We start from the raw sequence: 21,848 nt of genomic DNA, 5'->3' as shown, positions 1-21,848 counted from the left end.
CAAAGCCATAGTGTCTGCCTCAACAACAGACCATATTTCCAAAGCCATAGTGTCTGCCTCAACAACAACAGACCATATTTCCAAAGCCATAGTGTCTGCCTCAACAACAACCGACCATATTTCCAAAGCCATAATGTCTGCCTCAACAACAACAGAACACTGAGGACAAAGAACATCATTAATAGGTTCTAAAGGGGTGGAGGGACCAGAGCAATGTCCCATGGTATCACATTCCACAGCTCCTCTGTCATTCAGGTGCGCATTGAATGCTTATCAAATACTTAACATGTTGCATTCCCTCTGCCACACATTATAACTAAGCGACACAAGGGTGGGATGGGCGGTACATAAATCCAACACCTGCCTGTTATTATTATTTAATTAGGATATGTTCTCCATGGGTGTTTGTGTACAATTGTCCTAATTGAAGGTGTCTGGGAACAATGCATTGTCATTACTGAGGGTATTTGGGGACAATGTATTTGTATAGCTGTGTTTGTCAGCAGGGTATTTATAAGGCTAGACCTAATACATGAAAGAACCACCTATTTTTGTTCTTCACATCACACAATGGAGATGAAACACCATGCGGATTACTCTACGGCTGCGTTTAGACAGGCAGCCCAATTCTGATATTCTTTTCACTAATTGGTCTTTTGACCAATCAGATCAGCTCTAACAAAGATCTGGTGTAAATAGATCTGATGTGATTGGTCAAAGACCAACTAGTGGGAAAAATATCAGAATTGGGCTGCCTGTGCGACGCCTGTCGAATCAATTTGGACACTTTCTGTTGCAGCAAGTTGCAAGCTGTGACATCTCTAATTTGGGCACTTTCTGTTGCAGCAAGTTGCAAGCTGTGACATCTCTAATTTGGGCACTTTCTGTTGCAGCAAGTTGCAAGCTATGACATCTCTAATTTGGACACTTTCTGTTGCAGAAAGTTGCAAGCTGTGACATCTCTAATTTGGACACTTTCTGTTGCAGCAAGTTGCAAGCTGTGACATCTCTAATTTGGACACTTTCTGTTGCAGCAAGTTGCAAGCTGTGACATCTCTAATTTGGACACTTTCTGTTGCAGCAAGTTGCAAGCTGTGACATCTCTAATTTGGACACTTTCTGTTGCAGCAAGTTGCAAGCTGTGACATCTCTAATTTGGACACTTTCTGTTGCAGCAAGTTGCAAGCTGTGACATCTCTAATTTGGACACTTTCTGTTGCAGCAAGTTGCAAGCTGTGACATCTCTAATTTGGACACTTTCTGTTGCAGCAAGTTGCAAGCTGTGACATCTCTAATTTGGACACTTTCTGTTGCAGCAAGTTGCAAGCTGTGACATCTCTAATTTGGACACTTTCTGTTGCAGCAAGTTGCAAGCTGTGACATCTCTAATTTGGACACTTTCTGTTGCAGCAAGTTGCAAGCTGTGACATCTCTAATTTGGACACTTTCTGTTGCAGCAAGTTGCAAGCTGTGACATCTCTAGTGACCTTGCTGATACACAAAGGCAAAGCAATTCAATCAGAACCTGCAATCCTTTCATACATCACATCATTTTTCAGAAATGATTTGTTTATCCAAATGTTTGGTAATTGTAACAGCATTGATATAGACAAAATTATGTCTGTAAAATGTAGCTAGCCAAAATGTTGCCTATTTACCAACCATGTTTAACAACAGCTAGCTAGCTAACCAAGATAGCGACGAGCTAAGCTAGCTAGTGCAGTTCTTGTTGTACAATTTCAGTTGAAACTGGACAGGGAAAAGTCTGAGTTCACTTATAAAATGACATCTATTAGGCCTCCTGAGTGGCGCAGCGGTCTAAGGCACTGCATCATGGTGCTTGAGGCGTCATTACAGACCCAGGTTCGATCCAAGGCTGTATCACAGCCGGCCATGACCGGGAGACCAATGAGGTGGCACACAATTGAACGAACATCGTCCTGGTTAGGGAGGGTTTGGCCGGCCGGGATGTCTTTGTCCCATTGCGCTCTCGCGACTCTGTGGCGGGCTGGGCGCATGCAAGCTGACTTCGGTTGCCAGGTGTACAGTGTTTCCTCCGACACATTGGTGCGGCTGGCTTCCGGGTTAAGCAAGCATTGTGTAAAGAAGCAGTGCAGCTCAGCAGGGTTGTGTTTCGGAGGACGCATGGCTCTCGACCTTCGCCGCTCCCGAGTCTGTACTACCAATAGGTTATCACGAAAAAGAGGTAAAAGTTAAAAAATGAATACAAAATAAACATGACAAACGCAACGATATGACGAGTCATGTAAACTTGTTTGTGCTTACTGACTGGACATTGTATCCAGTCAGTTTTTATTTGGTGATGATTCAATGCAACTATCTTGCAGGCAGTTTGAGGGTGACAGGTGGACATAAATTGCATCCAGGTTGCTTCGTATGACATCAGCTTTAGTGTGAAGAACTCAATATCTGAGTGAGTTTGGGCATGTGGTTGACTGTACGTGTGAAGAACAATATCTTAGTGTGATGTTGTCAACAAAGAAGATTAAAAGGTGTTGGACATTTGGTAGCAGAGCGACATGAGATATCAGACAGAAGCTTTAAAGCTTTGTTTGGGCCACCTGGGTCTGTTTTTCCTCTTTCCTATCTTCCGAAATAGAGAAGCCATTTTTGGTGTAGACTACTCTTCACGACCCACTGAGCACACCACATCACTTCAACCTGGATAATTGGGTCAAATTGGGTGTAAGACGTTGGATAAATGAGATTCACTCACTCAAAAAATACAGCTAAAATGTTGTTGTATTTCCAATGTCCAATCACTATTCTATCAACCATCTAAAAGCACAACCAAATTACAATGGAACAGTTGTCACCCAAATGTCTATCCCTGCGCTTCAACCACTTAAAAGGACAGCAAAGCTCAAATGGAAATACAATGTCAGATATGTTATTTATTTATACAACAGCATCACGACTCTGGACGGCTCTGACTTAGAATACGTGGACAACTACAAATACCTAGGTGTCTGGTTAGACTGTAAACTCTCCTTCCAGACTCACATTAAGCATCTCCAATCCAAAATTAAATCTAGAATCGGCTTCCTATATCGCAACAAAGCATCCTTCACTCATGCTGCCAAACATACCCTCGTAAAACTGACCATCCTACCGATCCTCGACTTGTCATCTATAAAATAGCATCCAACACTCTACTGAACAAACTGGATGCAGTCTATCACAGTGCCATCCGTTTTGTCACCAAAGCCCCATACACTACCTACCATTGCGACCTGTATGCTCTCGTTGGCTGGCCCTCGCTTCATACTCATCGCCAAACCCACTGGCTACAGGTTATCTCTGCTAGGTAAAGCCCGGCCTTATCTCAGCTAACTGGTCACCATAGCAGCACCCACTCGTAGCACGCGCTCCAGCAGGTATATCTCACTGGTCACCCCCAAAGCCAATTCCTCCTTTGGTCGTCTTTCCTTCCAGTTCTCTGCTGCCACTGACTGGAATGAACTGCAAAAATGTCTGAAGCTGGAGACTCACATCTCCCTCACTAGCTTTAAGCACCAGCTGTCAGAGCAGCTTACAGATCACTGCACCTGTACATAGCCCATCTGTAAACAGCCCATCTACCTACCTCATCCCCAAACTGGTATTTATTTATTTTGCTCCTTTGCACCCCAGTATCTTTACCTGCACATTCATCTTCTGCCGATCTACCATTCCAGTGTTTAATTGCCATATTGTAATTACTTTGCCACCATGGCCTATTTATTTCTTTAACGTACCTCATTTGCACTCACTGTATATAGACTTTTTGTTATTGACTGTATGTTTTGTTTATTCCATGTGTAACTCTGTGTTGTTGTATGTGTGGAACTGCTATGCTTTATCTTGGCCAGGTCGCAGTGACAAATGAGAACTTGTTCTCAACTAACTAACCTGGTTAAATAAAGGTGAAATATAAAAATAAATAAAAATATCTGTGCTTCATCTAATATTAGAACCAAATGACCTGGATTACAGTTGAGATTACATTAAAAAGTATGACATTAAAAAGTGATCAATACTGTTGGGAGATTCTGGTCAGATTATTATAGGAATTGTGAAGATTTCCACCTGACCTAGCAATGACCTATTCATGCTATCTTGAACATACACACTGTATATGATTACATAGGTGTCACACTCTGACCATGATTTGCGTTGTTTGTTTCTATGTTTTGTTTGGTCAGGGTGTGATATGAGTGGGCATTCTATGTTGTATGTCTAGTTTGTCTATTTCTATGTGTTTTGGCCTGATATGGTTCTCAATCAGTGGCGGGTGTTTGTTGTTGTCTCTGATTGGGAACCATATTTAGGCAGCCTGTTTTGTATTGAGGTTGGTGAGTTATTATCTATGCGATGTTGCATGATAGCACTCATTTTCTATAGCGGTCACGGTTGTCTGGTTAGTTTGTTTGTTTAGTGTACTTAGTTTTTCCGTCTTCTCATTAAATCATGCATTCACACCACGCTGCGCTTTGGTCTCCTCAATACAACGATCGTGACCATAGGAAGACATTTCTATAGTTGCAGTAACATCACAATGTGGCCATGGATGTGTTACTAATTTTAAGGTTGATTGTTACATTAGGTTGTAACGCAAGGCCATTTTACAGAAGTAATGTTGAATTGTGTTTGGTTGACAAGGCATCAAAATATTAACATTTACATTTTTACATTTAAGTCATTTAGCAGACGCTCTTATCCAGAGCGACTTACAAATTGGTGCATACACCTTATGACATCCATACATTTAAAGAAGCCGTATCTGCTGCAGGGATAGTTCCATCTGAGCCACTGGCTTAATCACATTCACCTTATGACATCCATACATTTAAAGAAGCCGTATCTGCTGCAGGGATAGTTCCATCTGAGCCACTGGCTTAATAACATTCTTTAACTGAGTTGAAGACGTGAATCCAACATATCATTTGTGAACTTGTTGACAAGTTAATAGGATAGTTATTGTATTTCAAAAGTGATATTGATTCGTGTTTGGTTGTCAACAAAGCCAAATATCAACATTGGAAGGAGATGCATCTTCTGTTTGGATAGTTCCATCTGTGCCAGTGACTTAGTCTGGCTTGAACTCCAGTTTGTCAACAAATGAATAATTGATATGTTGGATTTGAGTCTCCATCTTGACTGAAAATCTAAGTTAAAGAATAGGACTAAATCAAACCAAACTTGAAAAAATGTGAATATCAATTATCAATTTGTTTACAAACTAGAATTAAAGCCAGACTAAGTCAGTTAGTTAGATGGAACTAAACAAGCGGACAATGAAACCCCTTCAAATGTTGATATTTGGTTGCGTTAACAACCAAACAACTCAATATCACTAAATATAATTCCATTTTAAACCAACCAGAGCGTGTGATCCTAGTCCTATGTATTGTCGATGTTTAGTTGAATTCTGGGTTCAATTTAATAAAATAGCTGTTGATGACACTACAAATGCTATTTTGGTCTCAATAGAAACATTGAAGATATGAGTGATAAAGTATGGTCACATTTAATTTACACTGTTAAACCTACTCTATGGAATTAGTTGGATAGCAACAGTAAATCTATTTAGTTAAGTGGAGAGCTCAACAATCATTCCCAGGATAGCACATTGGTAATAGTCAGTGACAATTATCCTAGCTAAACTGGGCTTGGTTAAAACCCTGGATTAGAATCCAAAGGGTAGCTTGTAGATGGATCAATTCTCCAGTAGGAGGTGCTGCACAGCCTATTGTTTTTTTTCTTCTGATAGCGGAAATAAAATTGAAGAGCTGACGTTGTTTTAGAAAAGGTACACATTCAATATATTACCATGTTTGAATATGTTGACATTTGGTTACCATGATAACATAATCCTGTGGTTGAAATTTCAACCTCTATACAAATTGGCGTCGATTACTTTTTTCACATCCAATATATTTTTCACGTAGATTCCATATCACAATAAGTTGACAAATTACGTTGAAAAAACATTGATTCAGCCAGTTTGTGCCCAGTGGGTACTCATCACTGGAAACAACTTTGAATTGGAAAGGAAAACAACAGGTATTCAATGACGTAACACATCACAAACTGTTACAGATGCAGAATCTGTCGGGCTGTATCACCGCCTGGTACGGCAACTGCACCGCCCTCAACCGCAAGGCTCTCCAGAGGGTAGTGCGGTCTGCAAAACGCATCACCGGGGGCAAACTACCTGCCCTCCGGGACACCTACACCACCCGATGTCACAGGCAGGCCGAAAAGATCATCAAGAACAACAACCACCCGAGCCACTGCCTGTTCACCCCGCTATCATCCAGAAGGTGAGGTCAGTACAGGTGCATCAAATCTGGGGCCGAGAGACTGAAAAACAGCTTCTATTTCAAGGCCACTGTTAAACAGGCATCACTAACATAGAGAGGCTGCTGCCAACATACAGACCCAAATCACTGGCCACTTTAATAAATGGATTTAACAAAAGATATCACTATTCACTTTAAATAATGCCACTTTAATAATGTTTACATATCCTACATTACTCATCTCATATATACTGTATTTCATACCATCTATTTCAACTTGCCTATGCCGCACGGCCCTCACTCATCCATTTATATATATGTACATATTCGTATTCCATCCCTTTAGATTTGTGTGTATTAGGTAGTTGTGAATTTGTTAGATTACTTGTTAGATAATACTGCATGGTCGGAACTAGAAGCACAAGCATTTCGCTACACTCAAATTAACATCTGCTAACCATGCGTCTGTGACAAACAAAATTGGATTTGATTTGAGTGGGTAGAATGTGGTCACCGGTTGAACAAAAACGTGAAATATGCAGTGAGGAAGAAATAGTGTATTTTAAATGAGATGTTCTGTGTATGTTTAGCTAGTAAGTTGATGATTTAGTGAATCCCTGGGCACATTGACAGGACTTTTTGTTGTTGTTGCAAAAGCAGAATTTAAATATCGTATATATGATAATGTTATGCATTTAAATGCATTAAACATCGAAGTGCTGGTAAACAGAGGGCAGAGAATATTCCATATGCAAATCCAATACCTACTCTGATGCACTATTCATAAATGAATTGGGTGTTTTGTTCTGTAAACTAATCTATTCCTAGAAAATTGACTAACAATATGTGAGTATATTTAATTAATAATTAAAATACTGTCGCAGTAAGGACCATTTTGTGCCACTGCAAATAATTTCATGAAGAATAAACTGTAAGCAGATAATTCATTAATTGTCAAATCTCGACATCAAGCCATTCAAATATGACATTAATTGTCTTCTTGATTGATAGTCCCAGACACTCAACACACACAGTGCCTTCAGAAAGTATTCAAACCCCTTGACTTATTCCACATTTTGTTGTGTTACAGCCGGAGTTAAAAAAGGACTAAATATATTTTTCCTCACCCCGTCTACACACAGTACCCCATAATTACAAAGTGAAAAAACATGTTTTTAGACATTTTTGCAAATTTATTGAAAATAAAATAGAAATAACTAATTAACATAAGTATTCACACCTCTTTGCTATGACACTCCAAACGTAGCTTCCTTTGAACATCCTTGAGATCCTTGAGAGTCCACCTGTGGCCACCAATAGTTTGGACTTGATTTCGTGCATGTCAGAGCAGAATCTATACCATGAAGTCCAAGGAACTGTCCGTAGATCTCAGAGAGAGAACTGTGATGAGACATACAGTAAGCTCCAAAAGTATTGGGACAGTGACAAACATGTTGTTGTTTAGGCTCCGTACTCCAGCACTTTGGATTTGAAATGATATAATGTCTATGAGGTCAACCCCCCCCCCAAGACATTCTAACCTCTCAACATTTCAATTACAACCTGGGAGGTTGGCATTTTTGGGAGGGTATGATATTTGTGCTACCCTTCCAGGTTTTAATTGAATTGTTGAGAGGTTAGAATGTCTTGGGGGTTTGACCTCATAGTCATCGTATAATTTTAAATCCAAAGTGCTGGAGTAGAGAGTCAAAACAACATGTCACTGTTCCAATACTTTTGGAGCTCACGGTATATCTGGGGAAGGGTATCAAATATTTTCTAGATTGTTGAAGTTTCCAAGAGCACAATGGTCTCCATCATTGTGTAATTGAAAAAAAATGGAACTACCCAGACTCTGCATAGAGCTGGCCGTCCAACCAAACTGAGCAACCGGGCAAGAAGAACCTTGGTCAGGGAGGTGACCAAAAACCCAATAACCACTGACAGAACTACAGAGTTCATTGGCTGAGATGGGAGAGACTGCCAGAAGGACAATAGTCTCTACAGCACTTGATCAATCTGGGCTTTATGGTAGAGTGGACAGACGGAAGCCACTCCTGAGAAAAAGGCACATGACAGCACGTCTGGAGTTTTCTAAAAGGCACTTGAAAGATTCAGATAAGGCAAAAGATTCTGTGGTCTGATGGGACAAAAATGTAACTATTTGGCCTGAATACAAAGGGATATATCTGGATAAAACCAGGCCCAGCTCATCACCCTTCTAACACCATCCCTTCCGTGAATCATGGCGGTGGTAGCATCATGCTATGGGGATGCTTTTCAGCAGCAGGGACTGGGAGACTGGTCATGATAGAGGGAACAATGATTGAGCCAAATACAGGAACATCCTTGGTAAGATGCTACTTCAGAGTGCAAACGACCTTAGACTGGCGCAAATATTTACATTCCAACAGGACAATGACCCCAAGCATACAGCCAAAGCAACACTGGAATAGTTTCAGAACAAGAATGGGAAAGTCCTTTAGTGGCTCAGCCAAAGCCCAGACTTGAATCCCATTGAAAATCTGTGGAAAAACTTGAAGACGGCTGTTCACCGCCACTCCCCAAGTAACTTAAGAGTTTGATAAAATCCCCAAATCCAGTTGTGCAAAGCTGATCCAGACATAGCCTAGACGACTCAAAGCTGATCCAGACACATACCCAAGACGACTCAAAGCTGATCCAGACACATACCCAATATGACTCAAAGCTGTAATCGCTGCCAAAAGTGCTTCTACAAAGTATTGACTAAGGGATGTGAATACTTAAGCAAACTAGATATTTATTTAATAACAAAAATGTATAAAAACATGTTTTCGCATTGTCAATATGGGGCATTGTGTGTAGATGGGTGAGGATTTACATAAGTGGAATACTTTGTGAAGGCACTGTATCGCAGAGAAGATGGCAAATCAAACACATCCAACCAAGTGACACATCCAACCAAGTGACACATACAACCAAGTGACACATCCAACCAAGTGACACATCCAACCACCAACCATGTGATACATTAAACCATGTGACATACCATGTGACAAGACCATGTGACAAGACCATGGAGAATAAGAGTACCTCCTCCCAGCTGCCCACTGCACTGAAGCTAGGAAACACTGTCACCACCGATAAATCCGCAATAATTGAGAAATTCAATAAGCATTTTTCTACGGCTGGCCATGCTTTCCACCTGGCTACCCCTAATCCCGGCCAACAGCCCTGCACCCCTCACTGCAACTTGCCCAAGCCTCCCCCATTTCTCCTTCACCCAAATCCAGATAGCTGATGTTCTGAAAGAGCTGAAAAATCTGGACCCCTACAAATCAGCAGGGCTAGACAATCTGGACCCTCTCTTCCTAAAATTATCCTCCGAAATTGTTGCAACCCCTTTTACTAGCCTGTTCAACCTCTCTTTTGTATTGTCTGAGATCCCCAAAGATTGGAAAGCTCCCACGGTCATCCCCCTCTTTAAAGGGGGAGACACTCTAGACCCAAACTGTTACAGACCTATATCTATCCTACTCTGCCTTTCTAAGGTCTTCGAAAGCCAAGTCAACAAACAGATCACCGACCATTTCGAATCCCACCGTACCTTCTCCGCTATGCAATCTGGTTTCCAAGCTGGTCATGGGTGCACCTCAGCCACGTTCAAGGTCCTAAACGATATCATAACCACCATCGATAAGAGACCACAATACTGTGCAGTTGTATTCATCGACCTGGCCAAGAATTTCGACTCTTGTCAATCACCACATTCTTATCGGCAGACTCTTTGTTTCTCAAATGACTGCCTCGCCTGGTTCACCAACTACTTCTCAGACATAGTTCAGTGTGTCAAATCGGAGGGCCTGTTGTCCGGACCTCTGGCAGTCTCTATGGGGGTGCCACAGGGTTCAATCCTTGGGCCAACTATTTTCTCTGTATACATCAATGATGTCGCTCTTGCTGCTGGTGATTCTCTGAATCAGCTTCCTATTTCACTCATGCTGACAAACATACCCTAGTAAAACTGATTATCCTACTGATCCTTGACTTCGGCGCTGTCATTTACAAAATAGCCTCCAACACTCTCCTCAGCAAATTGGATGCAGTCTATCACAGTGCCATCCGTTTTGTCACCAAAGCCCTATATACTACCCACCACTGCGACCTGTATGCTCTCATTGGCTGGCCCTCACTTTATATCAGTCGCCAAACCCACTGGCTCCAGGTCATCTATAAGTCATTGCTAGGTAAAGCCCCGCCTTATCTCAGCTCACTGGTCACCATAGCAGCACCCACCTGCAGCACACACTCCAACAGGTATATTTCACTGGTCATCGCCAAATCCAATTCCTCCTTCGGCCGCCTTTCCTTACAGTTCTCTGCTGCCAATGATTGGAACGAACTGCAAAAATCACTGAAGCTGGAGACTCATATCTCCATCACTAGCTTTAAGCACCAGCTGTCAGAGCAGCTCACAGATCACTTTACCTGTACATAGCCCATCTGTAAATAGCCCATCCAACTACCTTATCACCATATTTTTATTTATTTTGCTCCTTTGCACCACAGTACTGCTACTTGCACACTCATCTTCTGCACATCTATCACCCCAATGTTTAATTTGCCATACTGTAATAATTTCGCCACTATGGTCTATTTATTTCCTTACCTCCCTTCTCCTACCTCATTTGCACATGCTGTATATAGACTTATTTTTCTATTGTATTATTGACTGTGTTTGTTTTACTCCATGTGTAACTCTGTGTTGGTGTTTGCGTCGCACTGCTTTGCTTTATCTTGGCCAGGTCACAGTTGTAAATGAGAACTTGTTCTCAACTCGCCTACCTGCTTAAATAAAGGTGAAATAAAGAAACTAAAAAAATATCCAACCATGTGACAGAAATGTATGAGGTGTGGTGTCAGTGTGAGTGTGTGCGTGTATGTGTGTGTGTCCATGTGCACATGCGATGCACTTACTTGTGCCCGAGCTCGTGGGTGACGGTGAAGGCCAGCGGCAGGCCCGTGTCCTCACTGATGCTGCAGCTGCGGTGGGGCTGACACATTCCTGCCACATGAGACAGGCCCAGGGTCTCACAGGGCTTATTGATGGCCGTACAGATGTCCTTTCTGAGGAGATGAGGGAGAGGAAAAGGGAGGAGGGAGGGAGAGAAGGCGAGAGGATGAGGGAAGGAGAGGGAAAAGGAGGAAAGAGGGAGAGAAGGAGAGGACAGAGGGAGAGAAGGACTGAAACATTGTAATAAGGAGCACAACAATGACCTTTAACATCATCACTTCCTATTCTTGACATATGTTTAATGTGCTGAATCTATTAAGACCATGACCGGTGGGATGAGTCTCTGTGGAAAAGCTACTTAAATTAAAACAATTGGAGAAAAGTACAACTCAGGAGCTCCAACTACCTTCTGAAAAAGGTCCAGGGAATGTCACCAAATCTCTGGAAATATCCTTGTTGTTGTGGCGCTGCTCAAATGAAAGTTCTGGTGGAGCCTCTAATTGCACTCGTTTGTCAAACAAAAGAATCGTAGTTTAATGAGTGGCTTTGAGTGGAAAGCGGTCTCATCAAAGAGATGGCGCGAGGAAGAAAAACAAGGTCTATTCAATTAAGAAGGGAAAATACAATTAGTTTCTGGTGGTAGACTACAGCGAATAACAGTCAGGCCATCAATGGGAGGGGAAGGTTGGCAAAGGATCTCAAGGCTGTTTTGTTCCAGTATGGTGTTCTACATGTGATGTCTCACATTCATTCCATTCATCGTGTTAAAAGGACTGTCCTCCATGACTGAATGGTGAGGAGAAATACATTTTGGGCCTTTCGAGATAAATAAAATAGGACAAATGCTTGCGAGGAGGACCACTTCCTTCAGCTTCGAGGACAGCACCAAAAGGTACTACTATTCAGAAAGTACAAGTAAGGAGAGGAAAGTATACTGAACAAAAAATATAAACGCAACATGTAAAGTGTTGGCCCCGTGTTTCATGAGCCGAAATAAAATATCTCAGAAATGTTCCATGCACACAAAAAGCTTATTTATCTAAAATGATTGGGCACAAATCTGTTTACATCCTTGTCAATGAGAATTTCTCCTTTGCCAAGATAATCTATCCACCTGACAGGTGTGGCGTATCAAGAAGATGGTTAAACAGCATGACCATTACACAGGTGCACCTTGTGCTGGGGACAATAAAAAGCCACTAAAATATGCAGTTTTGTCACACAACAAAATGCCACAGATGTCAATTGACTGATTTTCATATTGCAAATTGCCTTTATATTTTTGCTCATTATACATCCTCTCCCCAATAGACCGCAAATGGAATTCAGCCTTGGTGGGAGTGGATTACCTGGTGAGAAGGACGGCCACATCGTGATGGACTGCGTGTTCTTCTCCCTTCACGTTAAGCCGTTTCTGCCACTTACAGAAGCTGCTCAGGCTGTTGTCAGCGTGGTGGGTGATCTTCAGGTCTTCCTGCCAACCACAGGGATGTCATCGTTACATTAGACAAGGAAACATCAGATACCTTCATGAACAGGGGGGAGGTTTTCCAAAGCTGTGTTGCTTATGGCATCTGATGTCATAATGACATCATTTCCTGGTTGTAAACTGCTTCTCTGGTTGTGAGACCTTTATCTGGTCCCTGTAGAGCAGTAGTCAAGTAAACACAGGTTACACACCTTTTGTGGGAAAAAGCATTGAAAGAATAGGAAGCATTACAACCAGAGAGTTTTTCCACCAATTTTGTTTTACCCCTACATCACTGCCTTAGAGCTATTTAAAAGATGTTGCTGTTTCTACTAGACAGCCATTCTAGAAAGAAATACAATTGGCCATATTATCATAGCTTTGAGCTATTAGCTCTTGATGAAGAGTTAGATTCACCTTCAGGAGTCAAAACTGCATTCAAGGTTCAAATGTGCACTTTCAAGCATGATTATGACAACCCATTAAGAACCATATTATGGCTAACCACAGACTTTACTCTGCAGGGATGTAAACATCGACAGTCTAGTAGTTGACCCATAGGAGAAGTGAGCCTAAACTATATGGTTGTGTGTCAACGTATAGACACTACAGTGTCAGTGGAATATTTGAAAAAAGGAAAAACCTGTTTTCTTTTAAGTCAGTGCAAACGAATGTGTTTCGGTGACAGGCTTAGTCAGCTTTAGACAAAGTCTTTGCCTAAATGCCTCTGTTTGCTCTGACCTCTGACCTGCTTAATAAATACATAAAAAATTTAAAGAAAACAGGTTCTTCCTTTTTTCAAATGTTTGCCTTTTGAAATCGGCACCCAAATACTTTTTTCTACTACAAACTTTTGAGTTGATCAGGCCAATTCCTCTTTCAAAATATAGACATGAAACAGAGACCTATAGAGCAGTTCCAGACGATTTGAATAGGGAATGGTTAGGAAACTTACCCTACATGCCCTTTCTCAGACTACATCATTCCCATTAGCCAGTAACCACGACTTCAGAGAGATTTGTTTCAGCACATTACACTTCCTAACACATTGTGGGAAGGGTGTAGGGGCCTATACTTCCTACACTGGGAGCCAGTGGTGTTCTGATGTAAAATGCTGTTTGAAGGATGTATCTGAAGAACTGGCTGTGATGATGACAAGGCTGAAGGATGTAACTGAGGCCGTGGCTATGATGATGACGACAAGGCTGGAGGGGGAAGAGGATAGAGACAGTAGTCAGATGGGGCTAGCGCTATCCATCTCTCACTCTCTCGCTCTCGCTTTCCTTCTCTCGCTAATGAGCTTCTCTGTTATCACCCCTCCACCAACAAAGTAAATCTCTAGAATGTTGCAGTGCAATAGACAATCCTTTCCCCCAAGACTAGGATATTATGGCACAACATTACAAAGATTGACAGTGAAATAGACACTGCTTCACAGTTGAATAAACAGAAAGGCAGGTAGCTATGTACTGGCTTACGCTCTCTCTTGTTCTCTATTTCTCCATTTCTCTCTCCCCCGTCTCAATCTCTCTCATACGGAGTCGGTCATCGCCTGCAGTCAGAACTTCCTCAGATCATTACACAAACTAATAATATTATTTTATCGTTTACGGAAAATGACATTGGAACTAGTTTAGACCAATTACCAAGGGCATAACTGCTTAGTTTCAAGCGACAATGCATGATCATACACTAGTTTTAAACAAGAGTGGAATCTCGACGCCATGAAAAGAAACGTAACTTTGCGACATCTTTACAATGTGCGTCACATATTCCATTTCCTTGTATGACACTGGGACTCAAGCCACTTGAATCTGTTATTGACTGGTGTTAGGATTTGGGATCAATTCAGAATTAGCTATTTTTGTGTTACCTTTTTTGCTGTTGTGTTTTATATGGCTAAAATCGAATTAAAATATCTTGCTGTGGTCAGTCTGACAGTTTTGTTTTAGGATAAGATTAATGGTCATTGTCATTAAGATCTGGCAGTCATTTTATGCCACAAATGAACCCTTTGTAAGTCTTTCAACACTGATTCAGTAAATCTGTCTTTAAAACGGAGCTCCAATGACAGTGGTTTACTAATGGTGTTTTGTAACGTGCAGGCCGGAGCTGTGGTTCTCTTACCTCTTCCTTCTCCAGCAGGATCAGACGAACCACTACGATGTTGATAGGGTTTCCAATGCTGGCATCATGAAACAACCCCGACACCTGAAACAGAATGGACATGATTTAGACTCAGTGGGTTGGGCCACAAACCTGTCCTTCTCAACAAATAGGCAATCCAGTACCATTATGTTGTATTGTCTTTCATTGAGACCACGTGTGGTATACAGTTCATATGAGGTATATCACAATAATTATAAATAAAGGACTGTCTTGTCTACTGAGGAATGTTTCCTACGCCACTGGCAAGGCAAGGCAGACAGTGATGATTAGTTATACATGAGTCTGTCTGGAAAATCCCTTCAGAAACACAAAAGAATGATTGATAACTTTGGTCAACTTTCTATTCCCTGCCTCCCGGGTGGCGTAGTGGTTAAGGGTGCTGTACTGCAGCGCCAGCTGTGCCACCAGAGACTCTGGGTTCGTACCCAGGCTCTGTCGTAACCAGCTGCGACCGGGAGGTCTGTGGGGCGATGCACAATTGGCATAGCGTCGTCCGGGTTAGGGAGGGCTTGGCCGGTAGGGATATCCTTGGCTCATCGCGCACCAGCGACTCCTGTGGACGCATGACTTTCAACCTTCGTCTCTCCCGAGCCCGTATGGGAGTTGTAGCAATGAGACAGTAGTAGCTACTAAAATAATTGGATACCACGAAATTGGGGAGAAAAAAGGGGGTACATTTTTTTTTTTAAGATTTAAAATGTTAAAATAAAAACCTGCTCACATTTCTCCAAAGCAACAATGTGATGCAGAAAACAACATCCACGGGTCTCACTTCTGCAGATTACAGCATTAACATGTTCCATCTTTCCAGTTGAGGTTTAGGAGACAGATGGCCAGGTTATCTGAACTACACAATTACCTCGTTCAGGAGGGTATGATACTTATTTTCCTTTAGGTATTTGTTAAAGCTCTACACACACACTCCTTCCCTCCCTCTCCTCATTCCTTTCATCCATCCCTTGCTCCCTCTTATCTCTCAAGCTGTTGTAGTGAATTAAGGGTTCCTTTGATTCTCTGGTAACAACAAACAACCATTGCAGTAGCAGCAGCAGCTTTCACCCGGGCTGATTAGCAACATCTTGGAGGCAGCCGCCCACACACACACCTCAGTTTTCAGGTCACATTGTAATACACACACACGCTGGCTTTATGTTTCCAGTCCTACATTAAGTAGGGGCTCAGGAGGCTCACTGAACGGGTGCTAGGGTGCCTGGTTAAATAGAAAGTGAGAGCTCATTTTCACTAAGAACTGTTTCCCTTCTCCAGGAGGAGGGAGGCATACGCCATCAGACTAATAATGTGTTTGAGCCAAGTGCTGGGTAATGCATTTAGAATGGTTTAATCAGCCCCAACTCTTTCAGGGTTACTTATACGTTAAGACTGGTTTAAATCAGCTCCAACTCTTTCAGGGTTACTTATACTTTAAGACTGGTTTAAATCAGCCCCAACTCTTTCAGGGTTATTTATACGTTAAGACTGGTTTAAATCAGCCCCAACTCTTTCAGGGTTATTTATACGTTAAGACTGGTTTAAATCAGCCCCAACTCTTTCAGGGTTACTTATACTTTAAGACTGGTTTAAATCAGCCCCAACTCTTTCAGGGTTACTTATACGTTAAGACTGGTTTAAATCAGCCCCAACTCTTTCAGGGTTACTTATACGTTAAGACTGGTTTAAATCAGCTCCAACTCTTTCAGGGTTACTTATACTTTAAGACTGGTTTAAATCAGCCCCAACTCTTTCAGGGTTACTTATACTTTAAGACTGGTTTAAATCAAACTCAGGGTTACCCCAAAGACTGGTTTAAATTTCTTTCAGGGTTACTTATACTTTAAGACTGGTTAAATCAGACTGGTTTTATACTTTAAGACTGGTTTTAATCAGCCCCAACTCTTTCAGGGTTATTTATATGTTAAGACTGGTTTCAATCAGCTCCAACTCTTTCAGGGTTACTTATACGTTAAGACTGGTTTAAATCAGCCCCAACTCTTTCAGGGTTACTTATACTTTAAGACTGGTTTAAATCAGCTCCAACTCTTTCAGGGTTACTTATACGTTAAGACTGGTTTAAATCAGCCCCAACTCTTTCAGGGTTACTTATACTTTAAGACTGGTTTAAATCAGCCCCAACTCTTTCAGGGTTACTTATACGTTAAGACTGGTTTAAATCAGCCCCAACTCTTTCAGGGTTACTTATACGTTAAGACTGGTTTAAATCAGCCCCAACTCTTTCAGGGTTACTTATACGTTAAGACTGGTTTAAATCAGCCCCAACTCTTTCAGGGTTATTTATACGTTAAGACTGGTTTAAATCAGCCCCAACTCTTTCAGGGTTACTTATACGTTAAGACTGGTTTAAATCAGCCCCAACTCTTTCAGGGTTATTTATACGTTAAGACTGGTTTAAATCAGCTCCAACTCTTTCAGGGTTACTTATACGTTAAGACTGGTTTAAATCAGCCCCAACTCTTTCAGGGTTACTTATACTTTAAGACTGGTTTAAATCAGCCCCAACTCTTTCAGGGTTACTTATACGTTAAGACTGGTTTAAATCAGCCCCAACTCTTTCAGGGTTACTTATACTTTAAGACTGGTTTAAATCAGCCCAACTCTTTCAGGGTTACTTATACTTTAAGACTGGTTTAAAATCAGCCCTAACTCCTTTCAGGGTTATTTATACGTTAAGACTGGTTTAAATCAGCCCTAACTCCTTTCAGGGTTACATAGTCCTTGTTATGTTTAGAAGTCAAGGACCCAATGCTGACACCTTTCCTGTTCTGACTGTGTGATAAAATAGCGGACCTATCTGACGGAAAGAAGCAGACATTCAAAATAGACGCGTTAAGGACGGCTTATCTTGAAGTAATCCATCTAATGAATTGTGTGGATCATTTTGAAGCTGTTGGTAGACAACCACTTGTAGCTGTCAAAGCTAGACCTATCCAGTAAGGTGGTGTCTCACACTGCAGCATAGGAACTGATGAACCTTGAACAAGCGCCACACATTGTAATGACATAGACATAAAGCAGGGCTAGCCAGCCCTGTTCCTGGAGAGCTACCCTCCTGTAGGTTTTCACTCCAACCCTGTTCCTGGAGAGCACCCTCCTGTAGGTTTTCACTCCAACCCTGTTCCTGGAGAGCCACCCTCCTGTAGATTTTCACTCCAACCCTGTTCCTGGAGAGCCACCCTCCTGTAGGTTTTCCCTCCAACCCTGTTCCTGGAGAGCCACCCTCCTGTAGATTTTCACTCCAACCCTGTTCCTGGAGAGCCACCCTCCTGTAGGTTTTCCCTCCAACCCTGTTCCTGGAGAGCCACCCTCAAAAATGTTTTCACTCCAAACGCAGCTGTAACTAACCAGATTCAGCTAATCAACCAGGTAATTATTAGAATCAGGTGCAGTAGATTAGGGTTGGAGTGAAAACCTACAGGACAGTAGCTCTCCAGGAACAGGGTTGGAGTGAAAACCTACAGGACAGTAGCTCTCCAGGAACAGGGTTGGACAGTAGCTCTCCAACCCTACAGGACAGTAGCTCTCCAGGAACAGGGTTGGAGTGAAACCTACAGGACAGTAGCTCTCCAGGAACAGGGTTGGAGTGAAAACCTACAGGACAGTAGCTCTCCAGGAACAGGGTTGGAGTGAAAACCTACAGGACAGTAGCTCTCCAGGAACAGGGTTGGAGTTAAAACCTACAGGACAGTAGCTCTCCAGGAACAGGGTTGGAGTTAAAACCTACAGGACAGTAGCTCTCCAGGAACAGGGTTGGAGTGAAAACCTACAGGACAGTAGCTCTCCAGGAACAGGGTTGGAGTGAAAACCTACAGGACAGTAGCTCTCCAGGAACAGGGTTGGAGTGAAAACCTACAGGACAGTAGCTCTCCAGGAACAGGGTTGGAGTGAAAACCTACAGGACAGTAGCTCTCCAGGAACAGGGTTGGAGTGAAAACCTACAGGACAGTAGCTCTCCAGGAACAGGGTTGGAGTGAAAACCTACAGGACAGTAGCTCTCCAGGAACAGGGTTGGAGTGAAAACCTACAGGACAGTAGCTCTCCAGGAACAGGGTTGGAGTGAAAACCTACAGGACAGTAGCTCTCCAGGAACAGGGTTGGAGTGAAAACCTACAGGACAGTAGCTCTCCAGGAACAGGGTTGGAGTGAAAACCTACAGGACAGTAGCTCTCCAGGAACAGGGTTGGAGTGAAAACCTACAGGACAGTAGCTCTCCAGGAACAGGGTTGGAGTGAAAACCTACAGGACAGTAGCTCTCCAGGAACAGGGTTGGAGTGAAAACCTACAGGACAGTAGCTCTCCAGGAACAGGGTTGGAGTGAAAACCTACAGGACAGTAGCTCTCCAGGAACAGGGTTGGAGTGAAAACCTACAGGACAGTAGCTCTCCAGGAACAGGGTTGGAGTGAAAACCTACAGGACAGTAGCTCTCCAGGAACAGGGTTGGAGTGAAAACCTACAGGACAGTAGCTCTCCAGGAACAGGGTTGGAGTGAAAACCTACAGGACAGTAGCTCTCCAGGAACAGGGTTGGAGTGAAAACCTACAGGACAGTAGCTCTCCAGGAACAGGGTTGGAGTGAAAACCTACAGGACAGTAGCTCTCCAGGAACAGGGTTGGAGTGAAAACCTACAGGACAGTAGCTCTCCAGGAACAGGGTTGGAGTTAAAACCTACAGGACAGTAGCTCTCCAGGAACAGGGTTGGAGTGAAAACCTACAGGACAGTAGGTCTCCAGGAACAGGGTTGGAGTGAAAACCTACAGGACAGTAGCTCTCCAGGAACAGGGTTGGAGTGAAAACCTACAGGACAGTAGCTCTCCAGGAACAGGGTTGGAGTGAAAACCTACAGGACAGTAGCTCTCCAGGAACAGGGTTGGAGTGAAAACCTACAGGACAGTAGCTCTCCAGGAACAGGGTTGGAGTTAAAACCTACAGGACAGTAGCTCTCCAGGAACAGGGTTGGAGTGAAAACCTACAGGACAGTAGCTCTCCAGGAACAGGGTTGGAGTGAAAACCTACAGGACAGTAGCTCTCCAGGAACAGGGTTGGAGTGAAAACCTACAGGACAGTAGCTCTCCAGGAACAGGGTTGGAGTGAAAACCTACAGGACAGTAGCTCTCCAGGAACAGGGTTGGAGTGAAAACCTACTGGAGGGTAGCTCTCCAGGAACAGGGTTGAGTGAAAACCTACAGGACGGTAGCTCTCCAGGAACAGGGTTGGAGTGAAAACCTACTGGACGGTAGCTCTCCAGGAACAGGGTTGGAGTGAAAACCTACAGGAGGGTGGCTTTCCAAGAACAGGGTTGGAGTGAAAACCTACAGGACAGTAGCTCTCCAGGAACAGGGTTGGAGTGAAAACCTACAGGACAGTAGCTCTCCAGGAACAGGGTTGGAGTGAAAACCTACATCGTCTGATTTAGGACCAAAAGTTGGTCCAGTGAACTTTACAAAGCCACACCAAACCGCAACCTTATGTGGGTATTGAATAATATTGGGACTTTTGAGCTGAGCTGATATTATGAACTGAGTTTCAGTGATTTGAAAAAATTCCCCTGACATTTGTCAAATCGGGATCCCCTCCGTGGAAACAATATGAACGTACATTTAAAAAAAATGTTTACTTTGACTTTGTGTGAACGTTCCTGATATTGGTCACATTGGAATCCATGACCGTCCCTTGTTGCCGTGCAAACCAACTTCTAACTCTGCAGGCAGGGCTTCGTCATAATGACATTGCAGACAACATATCACCAGCACAATGTATGAAGGGACTCTTTCATCATAAATGCTATTTGTCCCCGAGTCCCAGTACTTGCTCCACTGCCAAAGGCAGGGAAAGCCTTCAGTATAAAAGAGATGAAACGCATAGCTGAACAAATAGCACTGCACTGGAACTCAAATAGGCATTGTGCCTGCTGCCATGTACCCGACTGAAACAACTGGTCTATCATACTAGGTACGGTCCAGACTGTTCCCAACATGAAAGGCGTTTTGAAGTGAAACTGCACACTGACAATTAGTCTGTCATTGTAATGCCGAGAATAAAAAGACCAGCAGTCTAGATCATCATCGAGACACATTGCTCTCTCACTAGATGCATTTCCTTTCACCCAAAACACTTTTATAACTTTTGGGAATATTTAAATATTATGTCATCCTGCATGTCAATGTAGTTTGAGGACAGCATCCCACAGAAGACAGACGGACAGTATCACATGAGAGCTGTTGAAATACCATCTTTCTTCATCCTTTTAATGAGTTTCAACATGGCCGTCCTCACACTAGTCTAGTCAACACACTTAGACAATGGAAAGCTCCTGCATCTCCCGAGGAAGATGATGACATCTCTGTTTGTTTTGCTTCAGGGCAATTCCATGGTAACAGAGTTAGGAAACTCTTGATTTTTCACTTTAAAATGTACAGTTGTGGACAAAAGTTTTGAGAATGACAAATATTAATTTCCACAACGTTTGTTGCTTCAGTGTCTTTAGATATCTTTGTCAGATGTTACTATGGAACACTGAAGTATCCTTACAAGTATTTCATAAGTGTCAAAGGCTTTTATTGACAATTACATGAGTCAATATTTGCAGTGTTGACCCTTCTTTTTCAAGACCTCTGCAATCCGCCCTTTCATGCTGTCAATTAAATTCTGGGCCACTGATGGCAGCCCATTCTTACATAATCAATGCTTGTCAGAATTTGTTGGTTTTTGTTTGTCCACCCACCACTTGAGGATTGACCACAAGTTCTCAATGGGATTAAGGTCTGGGGAGTTTCCTGGCCATGGACCCAAATATCGGTTTTGCTCCCCGAGCCACTTGGTTATCACTTTTGCCTTATGGCAAGGTGCTCCATCATGCTGGAAAAGGCATTGTTCATGTTTGGATGGATGTTTGGGAGG

General features: G+C 42.6%; 1 protein-coding gene across 1 annotated transcript in view; it reads right to left on the bottom strand.

Annotated features, from left to right (window-relative positions):
* Positions 1–21,848, bottom strand: part of LOC118372296 (A disintegrin and metalloproteinase with thrombospondin motifs 7) — a 200,145-nt gene that overhangs the window by 151,422 nt on the left and 26,875 nt on the right. Inside the window, exons 5-7 of the mRNA XM_052500303.1 lie at positions 14,897–14,980; positions 12,651–12,775; positions 11,265–11,414 (exon numbers count right to left, since the gene is read on the bottom strand). Of these exons, the coding sequence (XP_052356263.1) occupies positions 11,265–11,414; positions 12,651–12,775; positions 14,897–14,980 (359 nt within the window). The remainder of the gene's footprint in view (positions 1–11,264; positions 11,415–12,650; positions 12,776–14,896; positions 14,981–21,848) is intronic.

Source organism: Oncorhynchus keta, unplaced genomic scaffold (genome assembly GCF_023373465.1).
Source record: "Oncorhynchus keta strain PuntledgeMale-10-30-2019 unplaced genomic scaffold, Oket_V2 Un_contig_1027_pilon_pilon, whole genome shotgun sequence".
Classification (NCBI taxonomy): domain Eukaryota; kingdom Metazoa; phylum Chordata; class Actinopteri; order Salmoniformes; family Salmonidae; genus Oncorhynchus; species Oncorhynchus keta.
Note: the sequence above shows the minus strand (reverse complement) of the source record. Positions and strands in the feature narration are given on the sequence as shown.